A 10226-nucleotide genomic window follows, 5' to 3' on the forward strand; every position below is an offset into this window, starting at 1 on the left:
TCGCCACCGCCCTCTCAATCAGTTTGCCCAAATAGGGCAAATTGGACACCGGCCGATAGCTGGCCAATTCAGTCGGGTCCAGAGTTGGCTTTTTCAGGAGAGGGCGGACCATCGCTTCCTTGAGTGCCTCGGGGAACCGCCCCTCCGAAAGGGACTTGTTGATAATCTCCCTCAAGGCACCTCGAAACCCCTCGTGGCCCGCTTTAATGAGCCAGGAGGGGCACGGATCAAGGCTGCAAGTGGTTGGACGCACAGATACAAGCACTCTATCAACTTCCTCCAGGCTGAGCCAGTCAAAGCCCTCCAAACGCGGTGAAACCGTGCAAGGGGCCTGAAGTTCACATACTGTATCAACTGTGGCGCATCCAATTCATTCTGTTCCCAAGACTTTATCCGCAAAATAGCTCGCAAAAGTCTCACAGCCAGTATCCAATTCCCTACTGTTTTGTCTGCCCTGTGGCAGAGCTGACAATGATCGAATCGTTCTGAATAATTGGGCCGGGCATGAGCTAGTGGACGCAACCCTAGCTGCGTAGTAATCTCTCTTTGCAGCCTTGACTGCCATCTCATAGGATGTTCTTGTGGCCTCGTCGCGAGCTCGGTGCCACCGTCTCTCCAACTGTCTGAGCTCCAGTTTCATAAGCCGCAATCCCTGGGTATACCGGGGGCCAGCTTAGAGCGAAGGCGCAGAGGGTGCCGGGGAGCAATCACGTCGATGGCTGTAGAAAGTCGGCTATGCCAGACATCCACTAGCTCATCCAACGAGCCGTCGGGGCATCGGATCCCGCAGAGCCATCTGAAGCCGCACAGGCTCCATGGGCAAGCTAAAATCCTCTCGCCGCCTAAACAGGGTCGTGGCGGGACATTTGCACGAGCCTTCAGGGCATAGTGGTCCAACCATGGTACCGCTTTCGCAGTAATCCGGTCCACCGTAATCCCCGCTGCAAAGATTAAATCGAGCGTGTGACCAGGCTGGTGCGTGGGGGTCGATACCCATTGGGAGAGTCCTAGCAATGCCATGGACGCCACTAGGTCCATAGCCCGACTAGAGGCCGTGTCATCGGCATGGACATTGAAGTCACCCAAGACTAAAAGCCTAGGGTGCTCCAGCGCCCAGCCTGCTACGGCCTCCAGTAGGGACGGCAGACTACTGGCCGGTGCGTTAGGCGGACGGTACACCAGCCAGATTGGCAAACTCTCCTCAGCCTCCAGCACCAGACCAACACATTCTAAGCCTGCAATCTCCACCATAGGGAGCGCCCTGAAGGAGTAAGCCTCTCGTACAAATATCGCCACTCCTCCCCCCCGCCCCCTATTCCGTAATTGGTGTAGGACCGAAAAACCAGGTGGGGCAAGCTGGGTGAGAGCTACAGTCTCCCCTTCCCGCACCCAGGTCTTGGTCACGCAAGCCAGGTCAGCCTGTTTTTCTGTAATGAAGTCCCTAAGGACCATTGTTTTATTGTTAATAGACCTGGCATTGCACAACACCAATGTCGGAGGGGGGTTCCTAATCCTAGCCCCACTGCCATCATCCTTTGGGATGGGTTGCAGGCTAGAAGGGTGCTGAGCCCTTTTGTTTCTCAGCACCCTTCCCATACACCGTGGCCGGGACCCCCTGCTATACTTTCCCCTCCCAAAGAGCACTGGAATCTGTTGTGTTGGCATTGCTGCCATTGGCCGGTCCACGCTGCAGCTCCAGACCGCCAATAACAGTTAATCAGCCGTCCTCCCAGTACTGTTCCCACCCCACTGGTATACAATATATCCTCACGCTCTGCTATACAATAGTGTTCACAATAGCGTACACGGCTGTAGTAAAAGAAACAAAAGAAACCTAGCCACTCTTACACCCACATTCAACACTACTCACAACCAGTCTCTCTACCACTCCCCTCAACATCAATAGCAGGCTATTTAATCATTCTTACATGCATCCAGACAACATCCACATATCCACACACCTAATGGCATTCGCGGTTGAGCCCACCACCATCACAGGAGGCAGAATAGAATCACTCTCCTCCCTGCTGAAAGATCTTCTACTCTTGGGCTTGGTCGTAATCTCCCACTAGGGGCACTGGCTGATCTTTAAGGTAACTGCCCCTAGGCGTGCTCCACAGTCCTACTTCTCCTTCGACGTAACCAGCCTCCTCTGTTGTAAACAACCTCCTCCCCTGCAGACTGCCTCCTGATTGTCCCAGGCAGTCCAAAGAGGGGGGGAATCCCACCCCAAGCTCATCGCTGCCGACTGCAGAGTTGTCTCCGGCACTCCCTTCTCCCGTGCCTGGTCTCCGCTGGGTCAGCAATGGTCGCCGCAGCCACAGCAATCACGGGGCACTCCAATGGGGCAGCCGCCGCACAAACAGCCGCACCAGCAATGCCCCGAGTGCTCTGCGGCCTGTCCCTGTGCCCGCAGCACCAAACACCCCAGAAACAAGGGGGCGGACAGTCCAAAGCGATCCATGCGCTGTTCTTCCGCTTCCCCCGTCCGCACCGCTTCCACGGCCGATGTTGCTGAGCCCACACCGTCCCAGACCCCCAAAGGTAGGTGTCCGGGACTGTCGTTACGCTGCGCCGCAGCTCTGCAGCTCCACCAAGGCTTCTCCAGGGCGAACGGGATAAAAACACGGTCACAGTCTGAGTCAACAGCCTTTGCTGTTGAACTTAGCACACAGAAGTGCTACAGCCTATATGGTGGCTGACCAGAAATATTTTTAAAGTAATGTGATCCTCTAGAAGAAAAACAGAAGGGGAAGTTTCCTACAAACATGGCTTCTCAACCATACAGACAAACTTGGAGGCTAATCTTTCCATGCGCCTTTGATCATGCAATAGAATTGTCATTAATTAGCAGCGAGCTGGTGGAATATGCTGAGTGGTAATAGTCCGGAGAGCAATACCATATGTTGCACCTGGAAGCCCTGGGAACAGAATGAATTGGATGTGCTAGGACTGTGTTTAGTTTTTCTCACTTGATGAGACATCTGAGGAACAAAATGCAGAGACACTAGAAGGTCACCAGTTAATCATTGGATAAAAAAAAGTCTAAACTAAACTGCAAATTTTACTCCCTGTGCTTGCCAAAAAAAATTAAATTAAAAGAAGAAACTGGGGTAATAAAAGAGATCTTCAAAAACAGACATAAATATGTCATGTACTACACCATCTACAAACCATGCAAAGACCATGCCAGAACCTAAATAGCTTTATAGCTGTGTGGGTATAGGTGGAGTGTATGGCTATTTTGGTATGTATTCCATAGGTGCCTATTGCATTTTGTAAACAATAAAAGTTAAAGGCCTAGTCAGTGCCATCATGGGCTCATTGGAGCTTTGGATGGTTGCAGTGTCAAAACTTCCAAAATGACACACTGAATTTGTAAATCTGGATCACCCTTTGTTTCTCTATAGCTAGACTTTTATTTTTCTTGGATAGGAACTTTCACATTTTCAGCCCTCTTCCAAGCACAAAAGAAATGTTAAAAGCTGTTAGTCTTTACCTCTGTTAATCATTCAGATGTTCTGGCAGTGTCTAACAGCAAGGCTCTGTTTGAAGAGGCAGTTGTTTCCTGGCACACCTCACTGTTTTGTAGCAGTTAACCATTTTTCCAACTTTTGTTGTTGTTTTTTTTTTGCAGTTACAAATTTTGTGTTTCTTTTGATCTGATATAATGTTGCTAATTTGTTCTCCAATCCTTTAGCTAAAGGTAAATCGGAAATATGAGCTGGAGTCCTAAAAACGGATTTGTTGAGACAGCATTTTTAAGTGTCTGTTTTCGTAGTTATTTTCAATCTTAGCCAGCTTTTTCATATTTTCCCCCAAAGAATGGCAAATAAATTTTTATGTGCCTTAAGACGTTTAAATTCTTGCAAACTTGCATTCTGTCCAGCACTTGACTCACTTCCATAATAATGTGCCATACTTGTAGTAGAACACTACCTTTTAGCTTTATGACCACAAATAGTAGCCACACGTGGCATTTAGTATTTCTTTAGGAAGTGACAGGTTATTTGTATGGTGAAAAATGGATTTGGACCCTGTCTTTTTCCTAGACTCTTCATTTTGCTTGAATCTAAACTTATTTATTTTCTTTTTGACCAGGAATATTCTACGAAGCAATTGAACAACCTGGTGAATGTTTGTCTGGGATCACACATCAACAAAAAAGCAAGACAGAAACTGGTAGCGGCTATTGATGACATAGATAGGCCTAAAAGATAATCAGTTTCCAGTCTTGTGATTATTTTGGCCAGCTGTTAATGTGAATAGACTGCTGATGGGTAAATGACAATGTGAATATCCATTTCCTGTTGGCTTTGGAAGCACTCCAAAATCAGTGTGTGGTCTTCTCAGATACAATTTTTATAATGTCTTTTTCTCCCCCTGCTTCTCTTTGTGGCCAAGAGGGCACTATTGCACCATTTTTGGCTGTACATTTGTCTTAATTGTGTATTATATGGCTAAATAAAAATGTAGAAGGAAATATGCTGAGTTAATATATTTAGTTGGTGGTTTTATGTTTTTAATTTTTGTTAAGGAACTACTGATTTAATAGACTTTCCTCCAGCATTGAGAATCCCCTTTGTTACAAACTAAAGAAAGCCTGGTACAGAGAATTCAGATTATGAATTGTGCATGTCCTTTAAGAGTATGTACATCAGCAAAACATTACTGTCATATTTAAGCCCTGTTGCCTTTCGGTGTACCACAAATTATGGAAAAGTTAATAAACAGTGTACAGTAGTGTGTAGTGGATGTGTGCTGTTCTTGGTTGATGTAGTGGTTAGGAGCATGGACTCTAATCTGGGAGAACCGGGTTTGATTCCGCACTCCTGCACATGCAGCTGCTGGTGTGACCTTGGGTCAGTCAAAAGTTGTTTCAGAGCTGTTCTCTCACGAGCAGTTCTCAAAAGAGCTCTCTGAGCCCTACCTACCTTGCATGGTGTTTGTTGTGGGGAGGGGAAGGAAAAGGAGATTCTAAGTCGCTCTGAGACTCCTTTGGATTTTTATCCTGCCTTTCATTACCCAATCTCTTCTTCTTCTTCTTCTTTTAGCACTTGTATGCTCTGGCTTTATGTGACATTAAAATATTCACCATAAGATGGTTGGAAGGGCCCTCAGCCCAATCTCACCATGTACCTGTGTACTTCCAGCAGGATTCTGCTGCCCAGCTTTCCAATGCAGCTGGTTTTCCATTATGAAAATCATGAGGTACATGGAACCGATGTCTGCAGCATCCACCACTTCTCTGAGTATTTCAGCTCCAGGAACAGGCACCATTGGAAGATTACTCAAAATTTCTGTAACTGCTGCATCTCCAGTAGAAGACTTCCTTGTCCAAGAGAACACAACAGCTGGAATGCAGCTGGGATGATAAGAATGTAGATAGTAAGGCAGAAAAGCCCCACTGGACTCAGTGTGGTAGAGATAGCTTAAGAGGCTACGCCATCACTGGCCGTGCTGCATTTTTCTCTTCCCCTTGTCCTCCCTTATCAGATCGCTGTGCGGGGCTGTATAATATAGACCTGCTCAAGAGCAGTGCCTTGTGCTCTGAAGAGCTGTAGCTGGTTCCATCTTTGGCTCTCCCTGCGCCCTCCACAATTTCATCAGAATAACTGGGAGGAAGAAGGGAGGAGAAAATTGCTCACCCTCTTCAGTGAAATAGAGTGCAAAAACAAACTGTAATAGCAGGACTCTTTCTTTCTCTGTGCAATACATGGGCCTGTGTGTGCCCCAATTACTGCTGCTTCAGTCAGTTAAGTTTATATTTCCTCCCTACGGAATATCAGGCACATTGTCCTATGTCTAAGTAATAGTCTTAACTGAAAGTGTTTCATGTCTGAATTTGACCAGGTTTTCCACTGGTTTTATAGACTTTATTTCAAAAACTACATTCATTGAGTAAAATATTTGCTTCAAAGATAATGTAGATTCAAGATAATTCAGATCTCTTATCCTAGAATTCTTTTAACTCTGCTCACTTTTGCATCTTTTGGATCACCCCCCCCCTCAGAATTATTTTGACAAGGAAATGAAAACAAAGACAGTATTCATGTTTCAGTTGTCAGTAACATTAGCTTATGTACTGAACTGGATCTTACAGGAAAGTGGCTAAAAGATATTAAGTGGCCTAATATCTATATGTTAGACTGTGTTTGGTACACCAAGGCACTAACTTGGAAAGTCTGTGGATAAATTGGAAAGTCTGTGGAGAGTTGGGGTTAGTGTGTTGAACTAGGATCTGGGAGACCCAGGTTCAAATCCCCTCTCTGCCATGGCAGTTTGCTGGGTGACCTTAGGCCAATCACACTCTCTCAGCCTGACCTACCCTATAGGGTTGCTGTGAGGGTAAATGTAGAGGAGACTGCTTGGGTCTCTGTTGGGGAGCAAAAAAGTAGGATATAAGGGAAGTAAATACATAAATTAAAAATCAATAATTTTGCAGTCAAGACCTCTCTGCAGATAGTAACACCCACACAATGGGATCAGGCCTGAAGAGAGGGGAAGGGTTCTGCATATATGGAGAAATCCTGAGACAAGGGAAAATATGTGTTCCTCCTCTTTAGTCTTAGAATTGTGGCATTCCCTTTCAATTCATTCCAGCAGTAATGTATGTATCTGAAATCCATCACACACTGAAAAGTTTGCAAAGGTGTCTAAAGAAGCTCCTGAACTCTCATATTTCCCGTGTCATTTTGGCCTTAGTAACCTGGCCTAATGCTGATATGACCATCTTGTTGTGCCCCAAGCCTTTCCGCACAGTAGACTACTCAGATAAACATCAGGTATTTTGTGGGGCACCCAGTGCTTGGCCAAGAACATTAAGAACCTAAGAACATAAGAGAAGCCAATGTTGGATCAGGCCAATGGCCCATCCAATCCAACACTCTGTCACACAGTGGCCAAAAATACCAGGTGCCATCAGGAGGTCCAGCAGTGGGGCCAGTGGGGACATTGTATTCTTTGGATAGGGCTACGCACAATGGGAACTTCCCCTTTCAGTGTGAGTTGGGGTGGTTTATTCAGGTTATTCAGAAAAATAAACCTTGTTAGGGTGGTGAAATGTAAGCTGCCTTGTGGAAAGGTAGCATATGAATGGAATGAATTTTATTAAGACATCAGCTGCACGGTGCTTAGAGGAGAGACCAGCTGAGAACCACATGCAAGCTGCTTCTAGGCTCTCCAGTCAACGATTGGGATATAAATAAGAAATAACAGTCTTTTTAGCAGTTACACTCTAATAAATTGTTAACAGGGAATCAAGTGGTTGCTTTTTCTGTCTCCATTTTTAGGAAGTTCCTCTGTACATTGTAACCCAATGTTCTATAGGTTGATCAGTGTATTATATAAAACCAGTGGGGGCTTTCAAGAAACTTGCAGAGAGGAGGCATATCCACTACCTTTTCATCCGTCCCTCTCCCACTTCTCTATTAATGTTCCTCCTCTCTCTTTCTGCCCCCACACCTTATCTATCAAGCTTTCCTCCTCCCCTGCTTTCTACCTTTACCACTTCTTTGTCAGTCTTCCCCTCACTGTCCCACCACCCCTTATCTGGCAATCTTCCCCCTTTATTCCCTCCACCTTTTCTCAATCCCCCCTCTTTTCCCACACCACCCCTTCTTCGGCAATCTCTTCATTGATTCCCCCCTCTTTTCTCTCTCAACTATAGAAGATTCAGCAGCTGTCCTTTTAAAAATCCCCCCCCAGCTTCTAATCAGTCAGACTTCAGCAAAAAACAAAGCTGAAGGCACAGTGGGTAGGAGGATTCCTCTCACATAGCCATTTCTTCAGCGCTGCTTTTACCCCAGTCCAGCAGCACTGCTTTTTAGGGGGGTTTAACACCCATGTTTTAGCAGAGGGGGGGGTACCTTAGGTTTGGAGAAAAATCTGTCTTCTCCCCATGTGGGCTCAACCCCCCAGATATAAGTGTCTGCAGATGAGCTCACATGTGGCTATTAGAATATACAAGAAGGGGAGACCCGCGATACTGGCAGTGGGGGGAAGGAGCTCCACGTGGAGGAGGAAGAGGAAGCAGCCGCAGGCGAGCCTTCTCCCCCGCTCCCCCCACCGATATCTAAATATTTGATGTAAGGTCTCACAGCTATCTTGTTAAGTGAACTTACATCAAATACAGGGCTCCTAATCCTGCTCACGTCCATCTGTCGTTCGACATCTAATATTCTTTGTTTTAGAACTGATCTAGCCTGATCATGACCCAAAGACAGAATAAACTGTTTTGAAAAACCATAACAGACCAGTTTATCTTCTATCTTTTTCCGCCATGAAGGAACAAAGTTATCTTGCATCATAGTATGGGAAAGGCCAATGGGTAAAAAAATCAATTTTAACCAATAGTAAAATGCAGCAATCCACAATCTTGCCTCGACCATAACCAGGCCAGCCTCTAAACGGATTGCAGCATTTGAAACGCTTGTTGGAACTTGAAATATAGCTCTTAAAAATTTCGATTGTGTTCTTTCAAGTAAGGTCAAGTTTGTCAGGAGAGACAAAGGAGCTCCATATAATAATTGGGGTAATACCTTTACAGTGAATAACTTAATGGCAGCTTCTAAGTTACGACCTCCTTTGGACCAGAAGAACCTTTGAATAGCTCCAGCGCTTTTCTTTGCATTAGCTGACAGGTAATCAACATGGCCTTTCATATGACCGGACGACTGAAATACAACTCCAAGGTATCTATAGCAACGAACTTGCTCAATGGTACGAGAGTCAATAACCCATTTAAACATCCTAGGCCTATTGGCAAAAGCCATTATTTTAGTCTTCATATGCAATCAAATTCCAGGGGTTCTTTTTATAACAGTGGAGAGACTGAAGGCCAGATCATATGACTGTCATGTGTTGTGGTGCCTAAAACATGCTTAGAATTGTTGCACTAATCTGTTTCCTGCATGGATATAGACAATTGTGCTTTAAGAACACTGCTGGGCTCCCTCACTTAGACTGACTTGTAATAGCCTGCAAGAAGTCCAGTCCTTTCTGTGGTGCCACCTAGAGTCTGACTTCTACACGGTTCTGTGGGCAGTGATTTCGAGCAGATTTTCAGCATCCTCCATACACCCAAAGATCAAGTGAAAAGGCTCCAAGTCCATAAACTTAGGAAGGATGAATGGCAGCCGAGATGTTGGTGGAAATGTTGCCCTTGGCTTCAGAAGGGCCAGGATGTTGTTCTAGAATTCAGTGGGAAAGTGACTAATGGGGGGAACGGTTCCTTCACCCTTGGCACAGTTGTGCAGAGGCAGCACCAAGGCGGTTCTTTTGTCAGCTACAGTGCATGACATTTCACTCAGAAGTGGGAACCAAAACAAAGGGAACCGGGATTTTTTGAAACAATCTTCAGACCAGGAAAACCTCAAGACAGATTTTTTTAAAAAATAATAATCCTGCTTCTGTAGTATCCAGTGTTACAAAATAGAAGCTGTGATTTATAAAAACAGTTTTATTAGTTTAAGCACAGAAAAAGGGAAAGGGGAAAGAAGGGGAAAGAAAAGATACAGAAATATATATATATAAAATCCAATTTAACATTCTGCATGCAAAGTTTCTTAGATCTTCACAGCCACTATATCCATCATTCTTATTATTCTTCATTTGCTCTTATATTCTCAGTACTTAAGTTTTAGCCAGTCATAAAACACCCTCCATGGTCCCATAAATTCTTCTTCCATTCCTCCTTTTAATGTATTTGTCAATCTGTCCATTTCAGCACATTCCATAATCTTCATTATTAACTCATACAGCATTGGGATCTTCAATGTCCTCCATGTCATTGCAATTAGAATTATGGCTGCTGTTATAACATGTAAAATAAAGTTCTTATCTAAGTCGTCTGGTAAACAGTTTAACAGAAATATTTCTGGCTTAAAAGGTATTCAATACTGACTGTAAGAAAGTATGTACTCCAATCCAGTATTTATGAACCTTTTTACATGTCCACCACATATGATAGTATGATCCAACATGATTGTTACATTTCGAACACCTGTTACTTAAGTTTTTATAAAAGTGGTTTTTGAGTTAGATAAAAAAGGTGTGCGCCAAGTCCCATTCTTTCAGCTACACTTATGACACTGAAATAGATAGGATGGATGGATGGATGGATGGATGGATGGATGGATGGATGGATGGATAGATGGATGGATAGATGGATAGATAGATGGATAGATGATAGATAGATAGATAGATAGATAGATAGATAGATAGAT

The 10226-nt window shown here is 44.7% G+C and overlaps 1 protein-coding gene across 1 annotated transcript in view; it reads left to right on the plus strand.

Annotated features, from left to right (window-relative positions):
- VPS50 (VPS50 EARP/GARPII complex subunit) overlaps positions 1–4705 on the plus strand; it is a 122331-nt gene extending 117626 nt beyond the window's left edge. The window contains exon 28 of the mRNA XM_015420198.1: positions 4102–4705. Within this exon, the coding sequence (XP_015275684.1) occupies positions 4102–4221 (120 nt within the window). The 3' untranslated portion in view covers positions 4222–4705. The remainder of the gene's footprint in view (positions 1–4101) is intronic.
- The last annotated feature ends 5521 nt before the right edge of the window (positions 4706–10226 follow it).

Source organism: Gekko japonicus, unplaced genomic scaffold, assembly GCF_001447785.1.
Source record: "Gekko japonicus isolate JY-2015 unplaced genomic scaffold, Gekko_japonicus_V1.1 scaffold154, whole genome shotgun sequence".
Lineage (NCBI taxonomy): Eukaryota > Metazoa > Chordata > Lepidosauria > Squamata > Gekkonidae > Gekko > Gekko japonicus.